Source organism: Verticillium alfalfae, genomic scaffold, assembly GCF_000150825.1.
Source record: "Verticillium alfalfae VaMs.102 supercont1.17 genomic scaffold, whole genome shotgun sequence".
In the NCBI taxonomy this organism is placed as follows: domain Eukaryota; kingdom Fungi; phylum Ascomycota; class Sordariomycetes; order Glomerellales; family Plectosphaerellaceae; genus Verticillium; species Verticillium alfalfae.
The window spans coordinates 158934-185721 of record NW_003315022.1 but is presented as its reverse complement, the minus strand read 5'-3'; the positions used below and the strand labels follow the sequence as shown (position 1 = coordinate 185721).

Sequence of the window (26788 nt, the reverse complement as noted above, 5' to 3'; positions counted from 1 at the left end):
TCTCTCTCTTTCTCTCTCCCTCACCGGACCCAGACACCCTCCACACACACGCACACCTTTCTTATTTCTGTTCCCCTGAGGTCCATCCCGTTCATTCGCTGAGACTTGTTGACGTCGTCCGTTTCGAGATCACCAGGGACTTGCACGAAAGCGGCCCTTCCCCAGTTGTCCTCCGTCAAGTGCGCTTCCTCGCCAAATCCCATGAGATCTTAGGGCGCTTGACGTTTTCCCCCTTTCACTCGTACATTTTCGATCCGCTGTCTCTCGTTCAGTCAGGACCGGAACTCAAGCCCCCTCCCCCACCATCCGTCGCTCGTTGCACAATCAACACAGTCCGCCATGGGTCTCAACTTTCGCTTTCTCGTCAACGTAGGCCTTCTGGGACTGCCCATTGCTGTCACCCTCGGCATCCTCTTCGGCCTCGATCAGCATCGTTCGGCTACGGGCCAGCCTCCTCTCTGGTCACCCCCAGGACCTCCGATCAACAATGGCATCACGGAAGAAACATACTGCCAGCGGGCGTTTGGTATCCATCCCGAGTCCAAGGGCCAGGAGTACACATGTGAGTTTTTTTTTTCTCTCTTCCTCCCTCAAGGCGAGGTGTTCGCCGCTCAATGAGTGCGACGCTGCTGACACCAACCAAAGTGAACCCCAACCAGTGGGGATGGGAAGAGGGCGAACCGGGCAGCCTCTGCATGAACGTGACGTCCTTCAACAACCAAACGTACGCCACCAAGACGACAGCCCCCGAGTTCTCCGTCACCTGGGAGTACCCGCGCGGCCCCGAGTCGGCGCCCGTCCACGCCTTCCCCAACATCAAGGTCGAGGGCGACGTCTTCCCGGCGACGCTCAGCAGCCTGACCGAGGTCAACGTCGATGTCGAGTGGACCTACGGCCTCGGCAACGACACGGTCGACAAGACGGACGTGACGGCCCTCGAGGCCAAGGAGGTCAACACCAACGTCGCCATCGATATGTTCCTCGACAGCGACAAGACGACGGCCAAGGACAGCACCAAGGCCGCCTTCGAGGTCATGGTGTGGCTCGGCGCCATCGGGCCCGCCACCCAGCCCATCGGCCTGCCCGAGGGGTCCGTCGCCACCGACTCGATCAACGGCACCGACTTGTGAGCTTCCCTCCCCTCTCCGCCCATGGATCTGCCGATGGATCTGTCCATGAATCTGCTCCTCTGGGAGAAAGTCAACGTGCTAACCAAAGCGTCAGCAATCTCTACGTCGGCCAGAACAGCTTGAAACAGCACGTCCTGACCTGGGTCGCCAAAGACACGACGGAAAAGTTCCACGGCGACCTGATGCCGCTCGTCACCAAGCTCATGGGCATGACGGGCGCCAACTTTCCCAAGACGACGGATTACCTCGGCTACATGGGTCTCGGTTCCGAGGCCCTGTCGACGAGCGAGCCCGTGACGTTCTGGGTGCCTGAGCTGTCGATTGACATCCGGACCACTCCATAGAGCGTCGAGCGGGAGACGGACGGGTGGGCGAAGTTTAAATAGAGGCCGGAATATGGTATAGAATAGAATGACAAGCCTTGCAGCGCTGTAATGTTAATGACGATTTATTTTATTTTATTTTGGAACACGTATCGAGTGGTGCTCGCTGTTGACGATTCATTCAGACGACAGGGCGAGAGGTCCGTCGGCATGGAATCTAGAGTACATTTTAACAGCCATCGGGTCGGGTGGCAACGCCAGAGCCGCGACAGTGATCTCGCGCGGACAGCAACGGCGAGCCTCGACGTTGGATTGACGTTGCAAGAAGCTCGCGGCTCCCCCCAAGCTTTGACGCTGATCAGGATCCTTCGGAGCCAAAACCTCCGTCAGCCCAGAACGCACAAGAGAATCCTCCGTCCCCGCGAATCGGCCTCTAAATCCCTGCGCATGCATCTGGCCTTCCAGGGCTGCATCCTGCCGACCGGGACGTTTTTCGCTGCTAATGAGATGGGAAGCTTGGCGTTGCCGCGTCCCGGTACATCAAGGAGAATAAAAACGCCTTCCGTGCAGCGTGGGGGGGGAACACCAAGATTGGATCTCCCAAGGGGAGAAAAACAAACCAGTCGACAGCACCCCCCCCCCCCTTGCTCATTCACGCCACCACACACGTCCCGGCTAAATTGCAGAGATCGAACCAGGACATCGCAGAGCTTGATCCACGACAATCGCTCACGTTTTTGCAGATGGCCACGCCCGTCTCGCCGGCTGGGCCGGCTGGGCGTTCGTCTCGGCAGGCCAGGGGGGGAGGAGGGGGCGTGAGATGGATGACATGCAGCACCAAGTCGGACAATGGAATGTTCGAGGCGCAGTGGGCCGGGAAGGAGCCGCTACGAGGCGCTGAATGGTGATGTGAATTGCATTGTCGGCGAGGCGGGTCGCGACGTGGAAGTCTGCCTTGAGCATTGCTCGACGCGACCCGCCGCAGCAATGCTAGAGCATGGTCGTCAGCGCCCGACGCCCTTGGTTGTGCGCGGAATGGATGGTTTGGTCCGTTCAGCAAATAACAAAAGAACACTCTCGGAAGTTCCGGATTCGCGCTCACGAGCCAACAGCCAGACGTCCCGAGTCATTTGAAGCAGCGAGACGCTGTGTGTGTCGGATACCTTGCTTTTGGCCATCGGCGACCGCTTTGCTCCCGGTGCCGCGCAGAGACAATAGACAGGGTGAACACCTTGTCTTTGGAGAAGATGGCGTGCTGTGCCAGAGTGAGTCTGACGATCGCAATCGTGGAAGCCTCCCGTAGTGAACCCATGCAAGGAAAGCTTCGTTCGACGCCCTTCGACTTTGCCAAGCACGGCGTCCTTGTCACTGTGCCGAGATGCCCATGGCGGCTTCTGTCGTCGTCGGGACTGTGAGCGACGTCGGCGCCGGTCTCCGTCGCCCCGAGTATATGTACGAGATTGGCATTCAATAACCTTTGAGCTAGCGCTTCGTCATGTGCCCGTGGTGGTATCATGCTTCGATGGCAACCGAATGGCCGCGCAACAAGGTGGTACTGATGGACGACTGTCATGCGGGGAAGAGACCAGCTCATCTCACCAACGAAACTCACGAGGTGTACGCGGGCAACGTCACAGTACTGATGGGCGACTGCCATGCGGATGGACGACTGCCTACAGGGTAGAAAACAGTGCATCTCAATATGAATGCTCACGAATACGCATATGCGGGCAACATGACATTACACAACTAAGGCCAACCCAGACGGCCGCGTAGTCTGGCACATTTCACGCCCCAATCACAACCTGACCTCGCCGTTCCGTGTAGTGTCGCCAAAAAAAACGCCAAACCAGCGTGATCCGTTTTCCGTGTGATATAATCTTGTACACCGTCCGTCGCTGCAACGCTGAAGCCCTCTGCCAACCCCCAACCCCCAACCCCCCTCCTGTTTCTCTCTGACGAGACAATCACGTCTATGAAACGGGGGGCACCCATGCATACCGAGGCAACTGCGACATCCTCTCCTCGGGGCTGACGTGCTCGTCAGAGTACACCATGCGCGCGCCCTTCTTGGCCTTCTTCTCGCCGCCGCCGTCGGCCTCCTCGCTCCTCTTCGTCTTGTTGCCTGAGCTCGGCGTCGCGGATGATCTGATCAATGGCATCGCCCACCTCGCCGGGCTGGCCTGTCGGTCCGCCGTTGTAGTAGCCGCCCGCGTTCTGCGGGCGTTGGGGCAGGCCAGGCGGCGCCGCGAGGCTGCTGTTGCTCGGCCGCGCGGGCAGCGCCGCAGGCGAGAATCCGTTGAAGGCGCCGGGCCCGCCGGGGAAGCCCGGCTGAGGGTAGCCCAGCGGCACGGTGCCCGCGGCCTGGGCATTTGCAGGGAACTGCGGATCGGCGGGGGCGGCCCCGTAGGAAGCCCTGCGGGGGGCCGGGTAGGGGGAGTTGTTCTGTGGACGGAAAAGGGGGAGGGGGTTAGCGCTCGGACTCTCTTATTTTCTGCTGCCGTGTGATTTCGTCAAGGGGAGCAACGTACGAATGCGCCGGGGCTCGCGTTGGCCGGGGCGCCGGCGGCAGGGCTGACGCTGATGCCCGGGTGCGGGAGGCCGGCGGCCTTGGCCGCGGCGACCTTGGCCCTGTGGTCCGCTAACCTCGCCTTGAGCTCCTCGGGCGTCTCCATCTTGAGCTTCTTCTTCGGGGGCTTCGCCTGGCCCGGCAGCGGGTTGCCTGTCGCTGCGCGCCTGTCCTCCTGGGCCTGGTAGAAGTTCTGGATGATGCGGTTGCGGTGCTGGTCGAGAATGTCGGCGGGGATGCCCTCCATGCCGAAGATCTCCACGTCGAGGCCTTGCCTGTTGGGCAGCGCGTTTTCGACATGATCGAGGGTTTCCTTGTGGACCTGGTTCAAGTGGACGGAGAGACCTGCAAAAAGGGGGGGGCATAAGACGTCAGCGGCCGGCAAATACACCCAAAAAAAAAAGGGTTGAGCGACAAGCGCGCGTAGGCGTACCTCCAGCCGTGTTCAATCGACGTCCACAGCGGTCGCACTTGAAGTGCTTCGCCTTCTGATGAGAGATGAGAAGCTTCAGATCTTCAAAGTCGCGCTCGCCTGCGTCTGGGTCAGTGTCTGCGGTATGCGGCATGCGTCCATGGGTGATTGCGACGAACAGTAGTAACACCACGGACGCGCCAGGATGTCCTCGACATCGGGGTGCGCGCGCTTCTTGCCCATAGCTGCGACAGTCGATCCAAGTTGACGAAGAAAGAAGCCGGAATTCGGTGAAAGATGAGGCCCCGCGAGTATGTTTTTGACGCAACGTAAGGCGTGTCAATTCGTGGCGCCGTTTCGTCCTACCACGATGCAAAAAGCTGGTGGAGAGGAGGATTGAGCTGCTGGCAGCATCACGAGAGCTCCGCTAGTCCAGAGTAGGAGTAGCGAGAGAGAGAGAGAGAGAGAGAGAGAGCACGGTCGCTGTTCTGTGTGTGGACGGGAAGGGGACCCACCTGAGCCAAGCGCAAGGGTCACGTGAACAGGACGTCAAGGCTCGAGCCGAGCTGTGAGATCATGTCGGACATGGTTTTGACCACGAACTCAAGAGTGGAGGAATACGCCAGCTGTGCAAAGGCGCTTCCAGAAAGGGTATGTGACGAACTGACACATGATCCAATCGGGCTCAGAACCGATGAGACGATCTGCAAATGACACCGACTTTCCCTGGCTGGGCTGGGTGGGTGTCCCGACCTGATCGTTTGTTGGTTGCGATGGGACGCTCTGCGTCGGCTCCGAGGTACCACAAACTTCTTGTCTTGGAGCAGCTTTTGAAGTGATTGGAAGCCGAAGGATCTCTGCTATTGATTGGGTGGTTATAAGTGTTCCGATTCGTTCTCGACAAGGGTTGTTCTGATGATGGGCGCGCCACGCCACATTTAAAACCTGTCACCAATGAATCAACATGCGCATTACTTTCTTCTTGTTATCCTAATCAATTGGACATCCCGCACGCGGAGCATGGTATAGACGACTCTAAGACGCCACGCGGACGACCTCAGAATAGCTCGCGTATGCCTGCAGACACTTCGCGACGAGTAATCGAAGCCAACTGGCACATAAATCGGGCGTTGGAGATGCCTGACGTGTTCTCATTCTGTCATGTGCGCCAGGAAGCGGACAAAATGCGGACAGAAAGCTGCATCCCAGACGCATTGGCCATGAATTCCGGAAACTATGTGCTTCAAGCCTGCATAACAGCTGCAGACAGAAAACTCGAAACCCCTCGTCGGGGACCGGTAGCCTGTTGCCAGCACTGGTGATGATCTTCTACCGGAGGAGAACCGGAGGTCATTCTCAGGATATCTTAGCTGCAACCAGGCCTCTCAGGAAAACCACTGGCCACTACTACAATAGACACGTAGGGAGTACTGTGGCCATGCCTTCATGGGACAGCTCTCTCAAACCGGATAAACAAAATCCGAAGAGTACAGCACGACGGCTAGCCAAGCGCACGGCAGAGAGACAGAGAACGGAACCATATAGAAGTTTGGCGGACGCGATGTCCCTGAGGGTGGTGAGGTGGCGGAAAAGCACATGGATCTAGCGACCAGGTCGATGACATGAAGTGTTTGGCCTTACATAGTGGGTCGTTGCAGTAGCGGTCGGCCGCGTCGTGCCTGGCGTAGCCTGACCAGTTCCGATGCTGTTGGATCATGAGAGGTCGTCACAGCAGGACGAAGTAATGGGAGGGGGTGTGGTGCCGGCCGTGCTGGAGGAAGAGAATAGGTAGAATGAGAGGCGGGGGTGGGCGGAAGCGTGTACTTTCATTGGTCAGTTGATGGTATATGGCATCCTCCTCCCCCCGGTCACTCACCACATAAAGCTGAGGGAACCCCCCTACCCTCCTTCTCACATCTCTTCTCCCATTCAACACTCCTCTCTCCATTTCATCGGAAAACCCGAGCAAAGTTATCCCAAATCATCCACCCCATTGTCCATTCATCAGGGGTAGTAGTCAGGGCCTGCCACTACCCATCAGGCCCCTGACGTGCCACCTAAGCCTCTCCATCTGTCCAACTGGCCATCATGGCGACATGCCGAGGAGGCAGCCATGATTCTTCGGTCGCAAGACCACGGGATCATCTCATGATGACTTCGCAACACTCCTTGGATCGACTCGATGCCAGCGCAATGGGGTCGTCGTCCGTCGTGAACGCCAACATGTCCACGCTGATGAGGAAACCCAGAACAGCGGCATCTAGCATTGTGCGCCCGGATTCATCGATGCGTCAGGATCCTGGTAAGCCCCAAAAGGTGAGAAAACCCGAAACTTTTCCTTCATCCTTGTCATGCGGTCCAGACTCGGGTCGCCGCCGTCGTCGTGATGATGGCAGAGGATCACGTGATCTCACACCACTTGGCGCCCGGCTGCATACGCAGAACACGCAACAGCCTTACCAGCGCCAACCAAAGCGTCGTCGTGCGGCCTACAGCGGCGCTGCTGACCAGACGTCTCTCATCGAGGATGACCTAGCGTCCATCGGATCCTGGTCGCACGATGAGCCCGCCAGCGGCGAGGGTACGCCAGCCCCGGCATGGAGTGTCTGTCCCCCTGAAGCGCCTTCCCCGCCCCGCACGCCGTGGATTCCCAGGCTTGCCACTCCAGAGCTCAGCCCGTTGGCCACAGACTTTGAGTTCTGCCACTGCCACGGCAACGACGTGTGCGAGGACAGGATCAACGACGTGTGGTATCTCTCGAGCCGCGCGAGGGTCGATGCACAGGGTAAGAACCTTCATCCACCCCGCAGCAGAGCTGTCGTGGAACCGAGCCCGAAGCGGCGGCTGACCCCTTGCGCAGTGGAAGCCGCGTTGGCTCACATTGCCCGAGTCAAGCTGGATCATGCTTCTTGGGAGTGAGCCGAGCTGAACTATTGTTCGTCGAGCTTGGCGGTATCGTCGATCAGAGGGAGTCTTGAGTTTGAATAGCGTTGCAGGCGTGACGAGGGACAGATTGACAAGCGAGCCTGTGATGGAACGAGACTTATGATGAATGGGGGCGTTGGGGCGTTGGGGCGTTGGGGCGTTTCGCAGTATTTGATGAATGATCCATGAAGTCTTTTCAGATCGCTGATAGAAGTCGATGACCGTCCTGGTAAGCGCATTTTGCGTCGACGTGAAGTTTCTCAAGAGGGGTTGCGTCAGGCAGCAGCACCGCCCGACGAGGTGAGTACGAGGGGAGACAATGCCCCGAGGCATCTCGGCGTCAAGAGCCTTCAATCATCGTATGAGTTGACATGGTACTTCGAGTCGATTTCAAGAGCCAGCTCCGGGCCTCTCTTCGTAGAGATAGTCGGTTTGTATATTGTTGAAGCTGTTGCTGGACGTTGGAGACACGATGTTGGTGATGAAAAGAAGGGGTGAGGTTGGCGAGAGCGGGGAAGCGACCTTCTGCGTAGAATGATTATGTCAGCATGTATGTCTCCTCCTACGGCAGCCGTCGCTGGCCCGGTCACGATTGTTTCTGGTCCTGCAATGTAGCTCCTCTCACATACGAGTCTGTGTTCGGCTCGATATCAAGGCTGTACTACGTGATTGTTTGTTCTACTGGGCGATTTCTGCTGGTATTCGCTCATATCGCTGACGGCTGTATGTGATTGCATTCAGAGGTTTCAGCAGCTTCCTCACGTTCATGAGCATGGTAATTAGAGGATTTCTTCCGCCTCATTTATTTGCAAATATTCAGCAGCCCGTACTTTCAGGTCTAATTCTTTCTGCTATGGAGGTTGGTAACTACGGTTTGCCTGTGCCGTTCTTCGCCATTCAAAATGAGCGCACACATGCAAAAGTGCCGCCAAGCAACTTGATGCTCATCAGGCCATGGCATCTATCAGAGGAGCTGTAGTCATTCTAATCGTCAAACACCACACTTTGAGCAAAGCCATCGGGATCTGTCAATAACTCATGCTCCTTCACCTCCTGCGTCCGCTCAGCCGCGCTCTCCCCCTCTTCGACGGGAAAAACGTCAAGTGCCGCGGCACACTGAACTCGCCGCTGCCCCGCAACATCTGGAGCCCCGGAACGACGCCTACACCGCGCTCCTTCTGCCTCCGCAGCACATACGCCACGTCCTGGCTCAGCCCCCAGCTCGAATACCCGTAGGACACGCTATCCTTGACCGTAGCCCGCAGCACCGCCGTGAAGCACCTGACGCCAGGGATCTTCTGGAGGCCCATCTCCCTGAAGAAGTCGTAGAAGTTGTCCACCTCGTGCAGGCGCCGCACCTCGGCCGCCAGCGCAGCAGCCGCCCCCCGAGGCGGCGCGCCGTGGCGGTCAAACAGCTCCTCCCTGACCTGCTGCAGTGGCTTTCCGTGGCCCGGCCGCGCGGTGCGGCGGAACAACTCGGAGAACATGAGCAGCCGGTACGACGTGCGGCCGCCCTCAAACGTCCTCTTCAGGCGGTAGGGCGACTCGGCGTCCGGCTCGAGGTACGACAGCTCCGGCATGTCGGCGCCGCGCTTGTCGAAGAGCCAGACGACGTTGCGCGTGATGGCCTCGGTGATGATGTCCTTGCGCAGCAGTTCTGTGATCTCGACGTCACTGATGAGGAGGTAGACGAGCAGGTGGCCGAGGTTCGGGCAGACGGACTTGTGGCGCTGGCCTGAGGCGAAGACGCGGATGCGCCGGTTCGCCGTCTCGACGAGCTCCCTGTCCTCGGTGGCGAAGCAGACGAGCATGTGGAAGAGGTGGAAATACGACTCGATGGCCTTTTCGGACGCATGGCGCAGCGTGCTTTCCGGCGCCGAGGGCTTCGCCCACCACAGATCCGGCATGGCCCACCTGGGCAAGGCAACGGCCCGCGGCTTGGCGGGCTCTTCGGCCTGCTTGTTGAGGCGCACCACAACGTCGTTCATGAAGGCGGCCAGGACGTCGATGGTCAGGCGACGGCCCAGGCCCGCATATTCTCCGATCTGGGTGAGTGTCACCTTGGCGTCGCCCCGAACCTGAGCCCAGTGCCGGTGCGAGATGGGGAGAGGCAACCAGTGGCTGAAGTTGATTCCGTGGACGGACTTCCTGATGCCGAGCTTCCCAAAGCCCTCTTCCGAGAGAAGGTCGAACTCAGACTCGATCGACTTATTGGCGCCCTTTCCATCGAGTGAGACACCGACGCCTAGTTTGGCACTATTGAAGTTGGCCTTGGTGCAGAAGCACTGCAACTCCCGCAGCCGAACAACATCCGCCTGTGCGATGAGGTCGCTGACACGAGTCCAAGCCTGCGCAAAGGCAGTTAGATCCCTGAATTCGAGAGTGTCGATGATCGTCAAGAGAATCTCAGCGGGCATTTGCGTCAAGGCCTGGTGGCTGTGGTGGTCGGGCTTGGCAGGTGCTGCTGCAGCAGTGGCCTCTTCGAGGGCAGCGGCCTCTTGCAGTCGTTTCCTGTGCGCCCTCTTGGCGTCTGCCCAGGTGCCGCTCTTGAATTCGCACCGCTCACAGTCGAACGACTGCGGCAGTTGCCTGTTGTCGTTCCGCAGAGAGAGCAAGCTCACCGTGCGGCCACCGTAGTCCTGCTCCAAGGTCTCGCTCGTGAAGAAGCTCAGCATCTGGATGGCCACGCCCTTGAGTGTGTACGCTGGAGTCCAGCCTGCAGCTGTGTTGAGGATGCTGGCACACAGATAATTGCCGAAGACGTTTGGATGGCTGATATGGGTGTCCGTATGTATATACGGGGCGCGGAGAGGATACTCTGGCGGGAACATGACTGTGAGATGAATGGGAATCCAACCAGGCGGCGTGAGGACTAGGCACACTTTGAGGATATCGCTTTCGTCAACATGCAACTGGATGTGGGGATAAGGCTGCTCTTGCAGTTCGGCGAGATCACAAAGGAGACGCCTCTTGTGTAGGGCGAGCTTTTCTGTTAAGCTCGAATCTGCCATCATGTGCGATATGATGATGTACAGACTAGGAGGAGCAGTATAGGAACGCTTCAATAGAAGCTTGCGTTGGGGTTGTTGCCCAAGACGCGGGTCTTTAGTCTTGTGGGTGTTGGATGGCAGTCGTGTCGTGGCAGTCGTGTCGTGGAGTGGCGGGGACGACCAAGTTCTGGAGAATGAAGGAGTCAAATGCGGTGTATCGCGAGACGCATGCCCAAATTCTTCGAAGAGCGGCAAGGAATAGTGGAAGAAATGGTGAGATTAGCAATCACCAAGTGTATGAGTGGTGTTGAGTGTTGAGCAACTCGTAATGAGTGCATGAGGAGTAAAATCTATGTTGAATCGATGGGCAACCCGCGCCTCTATATACTTCTATTCTGGGAGGCCTAGGTAACGTACCTGCCCCCAGCAGGTGAATGAGGTTGACGAGAGTCTGTTTGGCCTCATTTGGCCTCCCTGAGTTCTGGTGAATGAAATTGGTAGGGTACGGATGGAGTGAGGACACAACAGCGACCGTGCGCCTGGCTCGTGCCCAACAAAGTCCTCGAAGCTCCAAGACCTAGTTGACACGGAGTGCAGACCGCACGACGGGGATGTGCGACCATAGAGAAAGAGACGTCACATACTATGTGAGTCTTGCGCCAAAACGCTGATGAGAATGAATTCCTCCATAATCCATTCTAACTCTCGCTGCGAGCCCATGCCAGATGATACAAACACATTACAAAATAAAACAAGACCCCCCAACAGGCAGGGCCATCGCTGCCATCCAACTCCGAAGCCGTATGCAATCGGCGCGTGCCCATGATCATGTATTCAAGCGCTTTATCAAGGCCGAAACTTTGCCGCTTAAGAGACGATAAAAATGCAGCGTGCAGACCGCTCATGCCGGAGACTGAAACTTCATCTGAATCCTGCGAGCTTTCATGACCGAGGATTTGCTATCGAGAGCCCGCTTCTTCGGATCCCAGAAGCCGATGACGTCGATGACGATGAAGCTGTTCTGAGATTCGAGCTCCACAAAGCCTGACACAATAATCGAGCCACGTGGCGGGTGAGGCCTCGCTGGTTCCCACGTCTTGCGGAGTTTGGCGAGAAACTCCATGAACGGTCTTGTGGACATTTGCGGAACGTTACTAGCGAGCGACGGATCAACATCTTTGGAAAACCTAGTCTTGCCGCCACTCGGAGCGGTATTTGGCGGTTGCATATCTGCAGACCCCTTGCCAGAACCGGAGGGAGCGTCAGCGGACCTGCCGTCAGGAGTCTGGCGTCCTGCGGAAGGGAACTTTGGGTGATCGAGTGCCGCAGTTCGTGGTTGGGAGAGCGGGCCCGAAGGAGGTGGCACGTCGAACCCGAGTAGCCTCTGAAACTGGAACCAGTGCTGCTTGGCCATTGTTGATGCGTATGCCCAGCTTGACTGTGCAGCGGCCGTGGGCCATAAAATGTTGTGCAATTGAGTCGCTGTCAAGGAGTCGATCGGTTCGGCGGCCCAATGCAGACCATTATCGTCCCAGAGAATTCTGCGCTCAAAGTCAGCAAGACAGGGGTACTAATGAAGCGCAAGAGGATGCATACCCAGATTGTTCGAATGTCGGAGGTGGTCGGGGTGGAAAGTCGATATCGAGCCAATATCTACGAATCCGCATGCTATTGCCGTAACGAGGACCGATCATCGGGTGCTTTTCAACCATATCTTTCACTTCGTGGGCCAGCTCATCTGCGAAACGAATGATTAGCAAGCCGCTCCGTACAAATGATCAAAGAGCGGATGGGCACACACTTCGTATCCTTTCTTGTAGCGGCTTGTCTTTGCTGATCCTGCTAAACTGTGCCCACTCCGGGTCGCTGCCTCGGTACGGAGGGGACTGGACCTGCGCAGTCGTGAAGGGGATGGGGAAAAATATTGAATCGTCGAAGTTTTCCAGCTCTTTGTCCAGCTCTGTCTTCTCCTTCGTCGACAATGAGTCGTACTCTCGATCCAGAAATTGCAGTATTGGGGATATCACTTTAGCGTCATAATATTGATAGCAAAGGTAGGTGACGCAACCGCCGACAAATGCATTCCTATCCCATGGTAAGCCAGGCCGAACGGCGGCAAGGAGACAGGACAACACACCTCACGAATTTCCTAGGCGAGAAAGCGAAGCGCACCCTCTGGACAGTGATCGACTGTCGAGGGGAGGCGCTCCGGGTCTTTTGCGCCGCCAGGCGTGCTGCCCGAAAGCCAGCCACTGGCCTGAACAGCCTCAGCATTTTATTGTGGCCGAATAACCAAGCGGCGTGGTTATGCTGTCGAGCGTGTGGGCGTTGCTGAAGTGGCGGGCGTTGAAGCGCGAGGGGCAGTGTCGGTCGGGCACGATGTCAAATAGGACGGCTGTCGGAAGTAGTCTGGCGCAAAAAGTGGCCGGGGCATGCAAGAAAGATACAAGCACAGACTGAGTGTAAGAACCGATGCATAGAGAGCCGGGGTTGAATAGATATCGAGTCGTGCTGGCGGCTGAGGTATCGCCAACACTGGCGTCTGGCGTAATGACCGTTTTGACTTGGAGGCACCTGTTGGTCATTGCGGTCGTGCTCCAAATGCCACCACGTCAAAGGTCTTATCAGTCACAGTGCCGCCCGATAGCGGCGACGTTTCTTGCGGCGCTCGATGGTGCAGACTGTGTTCATCACATGTTTCACACTGTATACATCGATTGTGTGTGTCATGGCACCTGTTCCAATGTCATATCATGTGAAACCAAACCCAGTCAACTACTCGTTTATTTCACGAATCAAAGGCGGTACCTTAAATGGAATCAGTCTAACTAGATTTCTATACAATCGAGGCAACTTTCTGGGTAATAATTGTTCCCGCCGACTCTTTCGACGAGCTTGGTTGCAAGATGGCGCAAAGTCCGTTCGTCGTGCGTTGAGGATGACCAAAGAGAACTAACATTCTCGTGGATCCTGTTGTTGTGCTCGTAGCTCTCATGCTCAGTAAAGTACGTGAGATTGTAGAACCTACCGCACTCCAGGTCAGAGCATTTATCGTTCAGATAGTTGAAGACGGGGGCCCATTTGCCATCACGCATCTTCAAATCGTCCAGAGAAATCCTACACAAACGAGAGGTTCCCTGCACCTCAGGATGCGGCCGTATCAGGTCGAGAAGGCTATCAGGTGATACGTAAACACGACTCAAAGCCAGCACCTGCAGGCCCTGCCATTTCGGATTCGCGGCCGTGCTCCAACCCAGCAGATCCAGGTCGAGAAAATGTGACCCTTGAATGTAGAGAGCCTCAAGATTGCGGCAAGAGCGCACGAAGGCCCACAGCGCTTTCTGGTGTTTTCTGTTGGGATAAATACGCTGCACGTTGCTGTACGGAAAGTTTGCCTCGTCCTCTATATCAGGGTCGTCATCGATAACGCCGTCAGCCATGTCGTCGCGATGGTGAGGGTCGGCGCGGCTGCTGAAGTCTCGGTTGCCGCACGAACCCGTCTGGTCCATGATGACAACTTGGAGGGATTTCAAGCGTGTTCGTGCTTCGATGTCGAGAGCGTTTGCAAGCTCTCCAATGTAGTGTGTGGAAGGCACCTGAAGACGAAGATCTGTTACGTATTGAAATGCTGGTGACTTCGTGAAAGCGTAGCGAAATGTCACCGCTATCTCGTTCAATGCTGTCAGATCATAACAATCTGCCCAATTGTCGCGCTGCTCCTCCAGTCTCCGTAGTATCAGCTTCAGCTAGTGCAAAATCAGCTGAGGTCTGAATCTTATTCAGAGCATCGAAAACTTGTAGGATTCTGTCGTGAGTCTTCGTCTTGTTGTAGTGGATTTGTAGAGGGTCCGGCGCCGGATGCCGCTCCCCCCCGTCTCCCAGCGAAGGGTACCATACCGGTTTGTCCTCGTACTTGGGGTCGTTGTCGTAGTGGATATCTTCATAAAGCCGTCTGAAAGACTGAACACTTCCAGTATCGTCGATGGACAGCTTCGACACAGGTTGTTGCAAAGGAATCTGACCTAGAGATGGAAGAGCATTGACGGCCCTTCCAATTGACGTCGTCGAGTCGAATCGTAGACGCCACAGATGATGCTTCGCAAGCATGAGGGTTGCACTTGTGTGCCAGTCGTGAGAAACAAGGCGGAGTCCGAGAAGGCTTCCCTCATCAAGCTCGAGCTGGTAGAACCTCGTTGATTCCCACACATCACTTCGGGTAGACGGTTGCCAAACCCGTACTGCCCGGGCGGGACCTAGGCTAGCAAAGGAATTCCAGTCCACAGTTCCATGCTCCTTTTCGGGATAACGATCATTCAAGATAGGAACAAGAAAGTACGAGACCACTTCGTCACGAATCTCCGACGGTAGACGCATGCTGGTGGGTTTGAGTTGCTCAGGATGTTTTCATCAGGCCGAATATCTGACCAGCGACCAAAACAGTGAGGTGAACAAACATGTTTATATATTGAACTTCACTGCTCTCCACCATGTCGGAGGACGCATGGATCCAGGCCTCATTGGTAGCCACACCCTCTGCTGCCTGCATAGGATGAAGGCAGACACAGAGCGGAGTCTCAGAGGGAACATGATCCCAGGTGGGCGTGGGTCGAATCCGTATGGACCGTGCACGAATCAACACGTGACCGTCCCAGCAATCATGGAACACAGGCATCCACCAACCCAAGCTTCAGCAAGCTCCAGCCAACTCCAGTCGACACGTCCATCAGCCAGCACGCGGACAGTACCAGTATCAAGGCCGCGAAGCTACTCGCCCACCCATCACTATCGTCGAGCTTCAATCCGAACCGTTCAAGATGAAGTTCTCCCTGGGCGTCGCGGCAGCCCTGGCAGGCTTCACCAGCGCTCTGCAGCCTGCTGACGTATATATCCTGCAATCCAAGCAGGCTTCAACCTCCGAGACCCCCTCTTTGCCACGGCAAGTCGCACGTCTCATCCTTCTCCAACGCCTAGCACCCGAAGCCTGGACCGAATCGCTCAATGATATTCCCGAAGACGTGACGACCGAGACCGCCGTCTCGTATATCAACCAATTTGGCAAGTCGCCTCAGCCGCTTTTCGACAACAAAGCCACTTCCGAGCCCTCGCAGCTGCTTGTTATGCTCGAGGGTATCTCAACCGAAGATGCCAAGACATTAAAGAAGACCCTGAAGGGCTCCAGCCTGGCATTCGAGGTCAACGATGCGCCGTCATCCGTTGCCAACCATAAACTGGCGAAGAGTGACATGGCCTCCGCTGGCGTCGGCGCGACCAACTGCGATTTCGTGCGCGCCATCAACCCTTTCGAGGAGGAGTGCTGGAGCGGAAAATCTTCCGTCGCCGTATTCGACGTCCGAAAGGTGCGCTCACTCTCAGCCCAATATGCCGCACCATGGACTAACAGATCTTTAGGACACGACCATCCTCGCTTCTCTTGCCGACAACATCTCGCGCCTCCAGAAGCTTCGCGCAGAGCGGCGAGATGGAGACTACCCTTGTCCTCCTTCCTGAGACCTCCCGTATCTCCTCTCTCAACGCCTGGTCCACCAAGCCACAGTCCCTCCGCCGTCGTCAGGTCGCCGAGGAAGTCATGACGGAGGCCGATGAGCCCGCCCCCACCACTGCTGCCACTGAGGTCGAAGCCGCCGACATGCCTCTCGCATCCTTCGTCCGCGGCCGGGATCTCCCCTCCTGCTTCGCCTCCGCCGACAGCTGCCAAAACTCGACAGGCAACTGCTCTGGCCACGGCAAGTGTGTGAACAAGTACGCCAGAGAGGACGGCTCCGATGCCGGCACATGCTTCTACTGCCAGTGTGAGTCGAGCCGCCCCAAGAATGGGTCCGTTACACACTGGGCGGGTGCCACGTGCAGCAAGGTCGATGTCAGCGCGCCTTTCTGGCTGTTCACTGGCTTCACAATCCTCATGGTTGGCATTTTGACCTTCTCCATCGGCCTGCTTTACAGCATCGGCGAGGAGAAGTTGCCTGGTGTCATTGGCGCTGGCGTTTCCAAGTCGAAGTGAGCACTTTGCAGGCAAGTAGGCGGCTCGGAGAAATCGAGAGAGAGGCAGTGAGGAGGGGAGAAATGTGTGCTCGTAATAGGGAGTGATAAGCGAGCAAGGTAGTCTGTACCATAGGATGTATCCTCATGCGGCGTTGGTTCTGGCAGGATGTCTCCTGAAATGGAGCTTTTCTTTATACATTAGACATGCAATTAGCATTCGAAGAAACTGATCGGATTCCTGTGACATAATTGGAATGGCGCTCGGCGAAGAAAAATTGTAGGGAAGGGGTATCACAGGTTCTGTTTGAATGGTTCGAGCTATCTCATCACTCGTCACCTCCATCAGGCCGTCGAACTGGCGTTGTGCCAAAGCTCTCGAGGCCCCTCTCGACCGCAAGCTCGCTCATGCCGGCGTTCTGAATCTGCCTAGCGGGCGATTGTCCTGCTTCAAGCGTCGGACCCGAGCCGCCCAAGATGGAGGTGTACCTTTTACCCGCCTCATCTAGCAGAGCTTGGACTTCTCCTTCTCTAGCTAGAATCGCCTCCCTCTCCGCCTTGAGCCTGTCCAGTGCACTCTGCTTTTCTCGCAACGCACCCTCCATCCCCCGTAACGACAGACTGAGCTTCTCCAGACAGCCATCGAGCTCCGGCAACGGAGTGATTTTGGCGGGAACCTGCAGCAGCGCTTCTGCTGGGTCCCTCTTCTCCGGCTTGCTCAAGCCGTCCATGCCACTGCGCGTCTGCGCCGCCTCGAACGCCGCCCGACGCTCGGCGTCGCTCTCGTCCGATGACTCCTCCGAGTTGCCTTCCGCCATCTGGATCTGCTCGGCCATCTCGCGGCGTCGACGCGCCTTCTCCTCGCGCTCTGCCTTCTTGCCCAGCGACAAACCGCCATCTTCGACAAAGTCGTCAAAGCCTTCGCCAAGGTCTTCGTCTTCGGGCACAAGACGCGTGTTTTCTGATGGTTTGCCATCCGTCCGGTCGTCGCCCTCATCGTCCAGCGAGATGAAGTCTTCTTCTCTCGCCAGTCGCGCGCGCCGCTGCTTCCGCTCCTGAATCTCCGTGTTGCTGAGTATGCTTGTCTGCTGGGGCACTGCGGCTTCGGTGTACGTGCCCTCGTTGACGATAAGCGCGCCTTCCAGTTCCGAGGGGTCCAATTCCATCTCGTCGTCACTCGTGCCGCGCAATGAGGAAATGGGCTGTGGTGTGTTGGGTGTCGAGCTCTGCAGCTCGTCGAGAAACTCCTTGCTGTAGCGTGGCCGGTCTTCTTCATCGTCGTTGAAGCGGCGCATGGGAAGACGGTGTGTGAAGCCTGGCTTCTTGATGGCGCTGTTCTCGGCCGCCTGCTGGCCGAGAGACGACTTCTTCGGCGTGCTGAAAGCGGCGCCGCCAGTATCTTGACCGGGACCGAAGGACAATCGAGAGGTTGACGCGCGCTTCTTCTGTTTGGTCGAGCCGGCGCGGCCGATGGCGGGGCGAATCACGACCGGTCCGTCGTCTTCATCGTCATTGTGTGCGGTGGCTGCCTTCCCCAGCGTCGTGGATGCGCCGTCGGGATCGTCAATTTGATTCACGTTGATGCTCTTGCGCAAGCCGGACTGTCTTAATGGTTTTCGCGTGAATTTGGGCGCGGGGGCCTCTATGCGAAGCTCGTCAGTCTTTTTGCGTTTCGTTGCCGATTAGCGGAGGGTCGTGAAGCAGAGGATCGCAAGACATACCTTCGCTTACGAGCTGCTGATCAGTCGTGGTTGAGCTGCTGCCGCCGAGGGTAACGTCGTCATCATCGTCAACCTTGATGACGCGCGCTTTCCTTTTCGCGAAAGAACTCATGGCGAGACAACTGATGTACGTCCACTGGTGATGGTCGAATGTGTTCTGAGATGGAGCGTTTGCCAGAGCTTCGGGCAGTTCTAGGGAAATCGATGCTTATCATACCTTCGGTTGTTCCGATAAGACCACGTGATCTTGAATTCTCGATCGCCGCCCCACCATGGCTCTAGGCTGAGCCTGAGCCTGAGCTCCTTGTCGCGTCGCAAGGCCCAGCTCTCAACAGCAAGTTCGGTCAGCCTTGCCAACATCGAACGACAACATGGCGCCCGCTCAACCAGAACTCAAGAAGGTACGTAAGAGCGTTGACCACACGCATCCTGGTATAGCCTTCAAGATGCACGGGCGGCTGCGCGGCTGTGTCCTCAGAGGCATGCAATTCAACGTGTGAGGGGTCGATGCTAATCTAGATGTAGTACCTCGACAAGAGGCTGTTTGTGCAGCTCAACGGCGGTCGCAAGGTTATCGGCGTTCTTCGCGGATACGATGTATGCACCTCCAACCACTCTGAACCCCGCACATTAAGCTGATTACCTCTAGGTCTTCCTGAACATCGTGCTGGATGAGGCGGTCGAGGAGAAGGAAGGCGGCGAGAAGGTGCGGATCGGCATGGTGGTAGGTTCTCAGCTTTGTTACCCCATGGTCTTCGAATGCTAAAAATCTCAGGTCATCCGTGGAAATTCTGTCGTCATGCTCGAGGCCCTCGAACGCATTGGTGGGGACGACCGCAGGCAACAGCAACACTAGATACGGCATTTGACGACTCGGGGTTTTGAACTGGCGTTTATATCGGCAAAAGACATCTGTGAAATGAGGAGAAAAGGGACGGAAGGAAGAATCTCCAGATACCAGCCACACAGACAACCGCAGAATTCGGGACGAGCGAACGAGCTAATCAGTGCCCACCTATCATGTCTGCGATGCGCATCTCAATCACGTATCCTCCTCACTCCGTCGCAAGTACGCTGAACCCGTGTGTCGACAATGTCTTTAACCCGACTCGCCACACTTGAGTGCTCTTGACAAGGCCTTGACCATATGAGGGACAGGTACATGAAGCTCGTCATATCGGTACGGGATGAAGGCGTTGCTATGACATGGTCCTGGACTGGACTGGGAACGCCGCGCAAGATGTCGACAGCTGTGATGCTTCTCCAAACCACGAGCTGGCACTTCATCAACAAACACAAGCATGTCTCGCGTGCATCAGTATCCTAAAAGCACAACACCGTAATTCTCATTGATTCACGCTGCTGAGTGGCTGGTGGACTATGGCGTGAGGCCTTGGCGCATATGCGGGGTTGACAGGAAGATCCCCAGCCCTCCTGATAGACGAGTACCTCAGCAGACGGAAGCATGCACCACGGCTTTAAGACACATTATTCCAGTCCTTTAATGCGAAAACTCGCCAGCCCACCGGGTGCTTGGTCGTCCACCAATCTGCCTAAGACACAGTACCTGAGGTAGTGGTGTAGCATCGCATTGCCCAAGACCATTGAGGACCACGAGACGCTCAACATGAGGCGTGGCCAGCTTGATTTTGCCGGTATTCCTTACCAGTTGAGAACTCCTAGACAGCCTTGGCTGGCGCCTGCCCGCGCCGGACCCACTGAGGCCTTTCACAGGCCCTCGTCTGTGCGAATCCTTCGTAGTAGCCATTCTCCCAACTGGGGCCGAGCAAGGCATCCGGACTCCGTCGTCCGCACAACTTTTTCAGCGCAATAGACCATTCACTCATTCTATTGGTAGCCAATACCATACAGGGCCTAAGTTCCCGCACTGAAAGATGGACATATATCAGGAAGCTTCTACGCGCTATGGAAAGGAAAAACATTCGCCGCATGAAGTCAGATTTGGGGAAGAAGCTCGACGTGTCTGATCAGTTCTCTTGTTCTTGGCCTTAAAAGGCCGCCTAGCTTGATCTCGGGGTTGGCTTCAACTCCCCACGTTCGCTACCTGCTACATTCGACACCAGCGCATGGCGGCCCGTTGATCGCCTCCGCATTATCCGGCTGATGCCAAGTTATGCTTATCTGGCTGCATGGCTTAGTCTTCCTGTCCTCCATGAACCCATCTTACCCCACTGACTGAGATCAAACTCGTGTTCAGGATCCAAAGGATCGCTCCTGAATATTAAACTTACGTACAACAAGGCCGTTTAGGAGGAGTCCAGCAGGGCACGTTCGGCGTGGCTTGCAATAGTCGACAGCTAGTCCTGCGGTCTTTTGAATCTCGCCATAATCGGTGACCGCGGATCCATCCGCCGAACCGGGCCGTCACTCGACCTTCCGCTTCGGGCATGCATTTCAACGGTCGACGGGGCGGCCCCACGTTCTGGGCTTCCCGCCACATTCTGGCGATCAAACGTGGGGAGGAAGCAGCAAGAGTGCAACGAATGAGCAAAGTCGACTTACGAGTCCTCGCGCCGCGGCGGGCGGAACGATGTCTTTCTCGCGAATCCACGTTTTCTATAAGCAAGCTGATGGCATACCTCCTCGCCGGCATGGAGTTCCAACATGGGTGACTGATCGTGGGCAGAATATTTGTGTCTTCCTCTATAAGAAGACATCATATGTTCTTCTATCGCCGACGGTTGATCCCCGCAGCCGAGGTCTAACAAATGTCCGTCGAACCCAATATCCTTCAACATGAAGATTTGGCTCTCTCCTCTTGTTCTGGGTGTCGCCGTAGCGACATCGTTACCTTCCAACCTTCCGCTGAAGCTCGAAACGCGGGCCGAGATCAAATCTCGTGCTGCCAATGTTCATCTGCGGCTTGAACGGGCAGTCGACGGTCCTATTGACTTTGCCTATGGCAGCTGCTCATCCAGCACACTGCGAGATAGCCACCACACCGTTGCCAAGGTTGAAGCCCAACACGGCCAGCGCCTCGTGTGGATAATTCCGGAGAATGCCGAATCAAATGGTTGTCTGTCAGCTTGGGACCGAAAGGGGAGGCTCGTCGGCCGCAGCGAGCCACAGGTACTGCACCATCACTGGAAACGAAGGATTCAGAAGCGAGGCCCAGGTGAGTCCAACCACGAGACACTCTTTCGACAGCCGTATGCTTATGGATTTTGCAGACAGCATCAAAATGAACGGAACCGGATTCGACCATGTCGGCGCATGGTTCGAAGGCGTCAAGCTTCTGGAGCAGCAGCAGCCTGGACCTGTTGATGTCGAAAAGGCCAAAGCCAAGGAGATTGCCATTGTCGGCGCTGGCATGTCTGGCCTCATGACCTGGCTGGTTCTCTCCCAAGCTGGACTGACCAACCTCACCATCATCGAGGGTGGCAAGCGACTTGGGGGTCGCGTCCGCACAGAGTATCTGTCGGGTGGTCCGTTTGACTATTCCTATCAGGAGATGGGCCCGATGCGCATTCCGGATACATACACGGATCCTTCATCGAACAAGACTTTCAACATTAGCGACCAGCAGATCGTCTACCAGCTCGCTGAAGAGTTGAACAAACTCAACGGCAATGATGCTAGCTTGTCGGTCAACTTTATCAAATGGATCCAAAGCGATCGAAACGGCTTGAACTACAGGAACAGCGTCAGAATGCCCAGTGGGCTGCCTCCGACTATCAATGAGATTGGTCTCAACTCCTCGCTCGGCCCTGTACCGGTTGAACTTTCGGATTCGGCCAAAGGACTTCAGGCTGGCCTCGCAGAATACCTGCCAGGACCTGAGTTCAACGACCTCATTGCGAAGAACATTTTCAAAGCGCACTCCGAGTGGATTAAGAATGGGCTCAAAGGCTTGGGCGGCGATGTCTGGTCCGAGTTCGCCTTCATGGTCAACCACCTCGGCGGCTCCCTTGCTGACGCCAGCGCCATCGGCCGCACATCTTACGAGTCCTTCTGGGCATCCATATACAACGGATTCTACTTCGTCTACGGCACATGGAAGACTGTCGACGTGGTCTGAGCCGGCTCCTGCGGCATTCCGCCCATTGGTAGACGACGTCACGGTCATGGACCGCCGCATTGAGCGTGTCAGCTACGAACCGACCTCGGACCGCGTCACGCTCAGTGGCGCGACGACCAAGCTTCGCAAACCCTCCAGAGCGCCAGCTACGACTATGCCATCATTTCGGCCCCCTTCACCGTCGTCCGCAGCTGGCGACTGCCGCCCCTCAACCCCGTGCTGTCCTCGGCAATCAACAGCATGAAGTACTATGGCGCATGCAAAGTGGCGCTCGAGTTTAGCGAGCGTTTCTGGGAGCACTACGCCAACCCCATCATCGGCAGCTGCAGCACGTCGACGGATATACCCACCGTCGGGAACGTCTGCTACCCCAGCTACAACGTCAACGGCACGGGCCCGGCATCAATCCTCGCGAGCTACGTGTCCGGCGACGTCGGCGCCTCGTGGCTCGGACGTAGCGAGGCCGAGCACGTGCAGTACGTCCTCGACGCCACGGTCGAGATACATGGCGAGGCGGTCCGCGCGCTGTATACGGGCAACTACAACCGCCGGTGCTGGCAGCTCGACCCCCTGGCCGTGGGCGCCTGGGGGAGCCCGACGGTCGGCCAGCACCAGCTGTGGATACCCGAGTACCACAAGACGCACAACAACTTGATATTCGTCGGCGAGCACACGTCCATCACGCACGCTTGGGTGTCTTCGGCTCTCGAGTCGGGGATCCGGGGCGGTGTGCAGCTGCTGCTTGAGCTGGGGCTCGTGGACGAGGCTCGAGCGACGGTCGATAAGTGGATGGCGCGATGGATTGATGTTGTGAGTACATGAACCCCCTCCGCCCTCTCGCAAGATCTGTGTATTGCTGAGACTAACCTTCCTGTAGTAAGGGCGTTTGGGAGTCTTGAGAGGGGCAACGGGATAACGTTACGGGTGTGAGGGAAGAAGCAGCAAGTGTGCAGCCGCTGCAGATTGCAGAAACCAATCGGAACATTTGCAGTCACACCTATTGTGATAACCCTCATGACACGAGCTTTCCATGTGCGGTGGTCCCATGCTGCAATGCGGACCGGCAGTTGCCCTGGCGCGTCGTCTCGGTTGTGGGATGACGATCACCCCACGAGGTGCCGGAGGGTGGGGTTTTTCGGTGCCGCATGGTTGCATGATCGTCATCCGGGAGTTGGCGCCATGGACTTGCGGGTGAGAAGGGTTACATGGTAGGCCAGATGCTCGGTTGTGAAGGGAAGATATGTCGGCATACCTCCGGTCGCTCGGTTCAGGGCCTGCATTTAGGATAACCAAGCATGCCTACTTATGATGCATGTCTGTGCAGAAGAGGTCTTGGGGAAATGTAGTGTCTCGTGACGAGGTTATCAGCTCATGACCCGCTTGTCATAGGGTTTTCGATTGCTGCCACATGGCTGGTAATCACAGAGAATCGCAATGCCGACAACGTGAAAAGAAATGGGAATAGGTTGAACAGAAATATGAAGAATACAGCTTGGTAGCGTTGCCGGTAGAAGGAATCAATCTCAAGTGTTATGAGCAAGAAGAAAGAAGCAGCTCTCAATATCGATCTCGATTGTCGTCAATACTGGCCAGCCGTTGCTAGCAAGGAATAAGAATGTTCAGTCACGGGCCAAATCCCGACGCCCGCGTGGGCGAACCGGGAACAGCCGGGGCTATACAGCAACACGACATCGTCGCCACATATACGTAAGACGCTCACTGCACGGAAGAGATCGGCTGGCCAGCAGCCCTGATTTTCGTCAGTTGGTGGAAATGAAGAAGCATCGTGGTTTCCGGATAGTCCGCGTCTAGAGGCGGAATTCGGGAGAGTCTGCGTCCGAGAAGATCTGACAAGTAGTCAATGTTTCAAGGTACGTCGCTCTAGGCCAGGGTCAGGGGGTGAACATTTCCAAGTAAGAAGCCCAATTCTGGATCACTGCAGGAAACGAGTTGCTGCTGACTGGTACAGCGCACGACTTGGCACTTTACCATGTTTTGTACCGCTTGCCATGCTTTTTGACGGCACAATAAGAGGCGGAAATGGTATCGGGATACTGACAGGCGAGACTGATAAACAATTTCACGGGCTGACGAACGCGTGGGGTTGCTCACGGTGGCCAACGGGCGAGGTCTAGATGGTCTCAAGGTGTCAGATATCACAACCGAGATTCCGTCATATGGCGTGCAGATATCGGTGATTGTGAGCAGACCATCAACGGTGCTCAGCGGTGGCCGATCGAATCTTCAGCAACGCCGAGTCCTCAAAAAAGACAAGGGTACCTGCGGCTCCTGGTCCACAACGGCGCGGGCTGCCCCGGTCACAGGGGCCACCATGGGCTGATGTTTGAGGTGGAGATCGGACCGTAGTGACGAACAGACGAGGAGGCGTACTTCGTTCGGTCCACTTCTAGGGCAGAAAAGCAGAAAGTTGGCGAGCCCAAGAACAGACCATTTCGTTTGTGGTGGACCAAAATGAAGGACGTTGACCTGGTCGAGGCGCCAGCACGCTAGAACCAGCCTTTCGGCCTGTGGCTCGTTGTGGCTTGTGAGGCGGAAGCGACACGCAGTGCGCGAGACGGAGCGTCCGAGGTGTGCTACATGTACATGGTACTTTGATCAAGGGACCAATGGACCCGTACTACCGGCACTTGAGTCCTTATTGCCGGACACTTGACAACCCTGCGTAGGTACCTCAGTACCTTGGTCAAGTTCACCTCACCAGAGCGTGAACACCTTGGCCAAGTCCACCAGAAACACGTGTTCAGCCTTCTCTCTTGTCTCACCCCAGAGCACACGGTCCAATCGCTTATGACCAATGACGACAGTGATGATTCAACACGGAAATCTCCACTGCGATTTACTTTGTGCCGCGCTTCAGATGGCATCAAGGTAAGGTTTTGCTACATTGATCGAGATAGATGCAGCAGATGGCCATGCCGCTTTTCAGAGTTCCAGCTCGACAACAAAAGATTCTACCATCGCCTGTGCCTCCCACACCAAGGCTGCCAAGTGTGGTTCTGGGCACCGACCAACCCTGATGTCATTTCGCGGCTCCTTGGCGGAATTGTGCGTCCATCATACGATGTTCCATTTTGATCTAGGTCCAGCCCTGCGCCAGAGTGGCGTGGTTTTTTCCCCCCTTTGCTTCCAAGAAGAGGGATCGACAAGCGAAGCACAAGCCTCGAAACGAACCCTCCTCTGCCGCGGCTGGCCATGGCCGTGACCACCCCACGCCTGGATCTCCATCATTCTTGTCGGCCTTCTCGGCGTCTCATGACCGTCCCATACTCGCATTGAAAGGGCAACTCGACGTGGCCATCTGCTTCGGTCATCTCGATATCCACTTCCAATTGACCAAGGACGCGTGGAATCATGCAAGGGAATAGAGAACGACGAAGTTTCAACCTGAGAAGGCTATCACAGTCCGGCTCTATCGGCTCTCACGAAATGTGGACGAAACATCTCCAAGTCAAACTTTGCTGGCCAAAAAGCGACCTTATTACACGACCTAGTTTGGTTTCAAGGGTCTCGGTCTCTCCCGTCTTGACTTGACACCCCACTCCGCAAACAGTTACCCTGAGCTTTCCCCTGATCCCCTTCGGCCCCCCTCGGCCCCCCCCTCGTGGCCCCCACCAGAGAAGCGACGGGGAGGCAGAATTTCGTTTTGACATGTCACTTGTGACAGGAATGCTTCTGTCCAGGGGAGGGGTGCTCTGGGCGCTTCCCTCTGTTACACTCGACTACGCCACGTCTGTCATTGGCTGGCCGCTTGTCTTGCCTGTCAGATCGTGGCCGTTGCAAGGGACGTGGTGCGGGTCAAGTCGTGTCTACAATAAACACCAGTATATCCGACAGAAGCCAACATCATACGATATCGTCAACGCCGTCAATGGGTAGTGCCTGTAGACGGCGGTGAGACAACCAGGCCACGAGTAAGCCACGAGGAGGGTCCGGGATCAGAGCCCCATGGAAGAACGGGAATGAGGAGAACTAGATGATGAGAAAAAAAAAACCCTTCCTTTGGTCGTTGCGTGGAGAAAGTTCTCCGCCCAGATGGAGTGGGAGGGGTGCTATATCTAAGTCATGACCTGCCCTGCCCTTCCCCGGGCCATCTGAGAAGGGCAAGGTGTAGAGGATCATTATCGGAGCCTCAACGAACGATCCAGGAATCTTTTGAGACCTCCTGCTCACCCACGGGATTTGAAATATCGACTGTTACCAACCCCTTGCACGAGCGATCACCATTGCCATATACTCCTTGGCACTGAATATTCAACGGCACGTCCTCATCCTCCACCCTCGCCGAGGAAAGAGACCCTGATCACCGAGACTCGCCCCTCCCCGTGACGTGCTTTGTCCGTCATGGCTCTCACGTACAAGCAGTCGGTTCTCGTGCGGGGCTCGATCCCCGCCCTGCGCGAGCACGGCGAGACCATCACAAGCCTCTTCTACGCCAACATGTTGCGCGCCCATCCGGAGCTGCATGACATGTTCAACACAGCCAACCAGGCCAACGGCCGGCAACCGCGTGCCCTGACGTCTGTCATCCTGGCCTTTGCCGCCAACCTCAACCACACAGCCGAGCTCATCCCCCGTCTCGAACGCATGTGCAACAAGCACTGCTCCCTCAACATCCGGCCCGAACACTACGACATTGTCGGCAAGTACCTGCTCGAAGCGAA

At 56.4% G+C, this 26788-nt stretch overlaps 11 protein-coding genes across 11 annotated transcripts in view; 6 read left to right on the top strand and 5 right to left on the bottom strand.

Moving 5' to 3' along the window:
* Positions 1 to 339: 339 nt before the first annotated feature.
* VDBG_09907 (conserved hypothetical protein) lies at positions 340 to 1474 on the top strand (the record flags this gene model as incomplete). The annotated part of the gene is made up of 3 exons (XM_002999821.1): positions 340 to 562; positions 646 to 1126; positions 1225 to 1474. 3 exons carry the CDS (start codon positions 340 to 342, stop codon positions 1472 to 1474), a joined length of 954 nt encoding a protein of 317 aa, XP_002999867.1.
* Positions 1475 to 3496: 2022 nt separating this feature from the next.
* VDBG_09906 (RING-6) lies at positions 3497 to 5021 on the bottom strand (the record flags this gene model as incomplete). Its single annotated transcript, XM_002999820.1, has 4 exons — positions 3497 to 3898; positions 3985 to 4367; positions 4456 to 4679; positions 4972 to 5021. 4 exons carry the CDS (start codon positions 5019 to 5021, stop codon positions 3497 to 3499), a joined length of 1059 nt encoding a protein of 352 aa, XP_002999866.1.
* Positions 5022 to 6657: 1636 nt separating this feature from the next.
* On the top strand, positions 6658 to 7353 carry VDBG_09905 (predicted protein; the record flags this gene model as incomplete). The annotated part of the gene is made up of 2 exons (XM_002999819.1): positions 6658 to 6736; positions 6797 to 7353. The coding sequence occupies 2 exons, from the start codon at positions 6658 to 6660 to the stop codon at positions 7351 to 7353; spliced, it is 636 nt and encodes a 211-aa protein (XP_002999865.1).
* Positions 7354 to 8405: 1052 nt separating this feature from the next.
* Positions 8406 to 10034, bottom strand: VDBG_09904 (conserved hypothetical protein; the record flags this gene model as incomplete). Its single annotated transcript, XM_002999818.1, has 1 exon — positions 8406 to 10034. One exon carries the CDS (start codon positions 10032 to 10034, stop codon positions 8406 to 8408), a length of 1629 nt encoding a protein of 542 aa, XP_002999864.1.
* A 1216-nt stretch (positions 10035 to 11250) lies between these two features.
* Positions 11251 to 12623, bottom strand: VDBG_09903 (conserved hypothetical protein; the record flags this gene model as incomplete). Its single annotated transcript, XM_002999817.1, has 4 exons — positions 11251 to 11890; positions 11946 to 12087; positions 12151 to 12434; positions 12487 to 12623. The coding sequence occupies 4 exons, from the start codon at positions 12621 to 12623 to the stop codon at positions 11251 to 11253; spliced, it is 1203 nt and encodes a 400-aa protein (XP_002999863.1).
* A 562-nt stretch (positions 12624 to 13185) lies between these two features.
* On the bottom strand, positions 13186 to 14723 carry VDBG_09902 (predicted protein; the record flags this gene model as incomplete). Its single annotated transcript, XM_002999816.1, has 3 exons — positions 13186 to 13319; positions 13378 to 14095; positions 14145 to 14723. 3 exons carry the CDS (start codon positions 14721 to 14723, stop codon positions 13186 to 13188), a joined length of 1431 nt encoding a protein of 476 aa, XP_002999862.1.
* Positions 14724 to 14836: 113 nt separating this feature from the next.
* VDBG_09901 (conserved hypothetical protein) lies at positions 14837 to 16368 on the top strand (the record flags this gene model as incomplete). The annotated part of the gene is made up of 3 exons (XM_002999815.1): positions 14837 to 14869; positions 15164 to 15706; positions 15751 to 16368. 3 exons carry the CDS (start codon positions 14837 to 14839, stop codon positions 16366 to 16368), a joined length of 1194 nt encoding a protein of 397 aa, XP_002999861.1.
* A 307-nt stretch (positions 16369 to 16675) lies between these two features.
* Positions 16676 to 18179, bottom strand: VDBG_09900 (conserved hypothetical protein; the record flags this gene model as incomplete). Its single annotated transcript, XM_002999814.1, has 2 exons — positions 16676 to 17988; positions 18068 to 18179. The coding sequence occupies 2 exons, from the start codon at positions 18177 to 18179 to the stop codon at positions 16676 to 16678; spliced, it is 1425 nt and encodes a 474-aa protein (XP_002999860.1).
* Positions 18180 to 18396: 217 nt separating this feature from the next.
* On the top strand, positions 18397 to 19391 carry VDBG_09899 (conserved hypothetical protein; the record flags this gene model as incomplete). The annotated part of the gene is made up of 4 exons (XM_002999813.1): positions 18397 to 18468; positions 18593 to 18664; positions 18717 to 18791; positions 18843 to 19391. 4 exons carry the CDS (start codon positions 18439 to 18441, stop codon positions 18921 to 18923), a joined length of 258 nt encoding a protein of 85 aa, XP_002999859.1.
* A 1433-nt stretch (positions 19392 to 20824) lies between these two features.
* On the top strand, positions 20825 to 23206 carry VDBG_09898 (L-amino-acid oxidase; the record flags this gene model as incomplete). The annotated part of the gene is made up of 4 exons (XM_002999812.1): positions 20825 to 21203; positions 21259 to 22100; positions 22179 to 22916; positions 23174 to 23206. 4 exons carry the CDS (start codon positions 20825 to 20827, stop codon positions 23204 to 23206), a joined length of 1992 nt encoding a protein of 663 aa, XP_002999858.1.
* A 3262-nt stretch (positions 23207 to 26468) lies between these two features.
* Positions 26469 to 26788, top strand: part of VDBG_09897 (bacterial hemoglobin) — a gene marked incomplete at both ends in the record, with an annotated part of 1251 nt that continues 931 nt past the window's right edge. The window contains one exon of the mRNA XM_002999811.1: positions 26469 to 26770. Coding sequence (XP_002999857.1) covers positions 26469 to 26770 — 302 coding nt within the window. The remainder of the gene's footprint in view (positions 26771 to 26788) is intronic.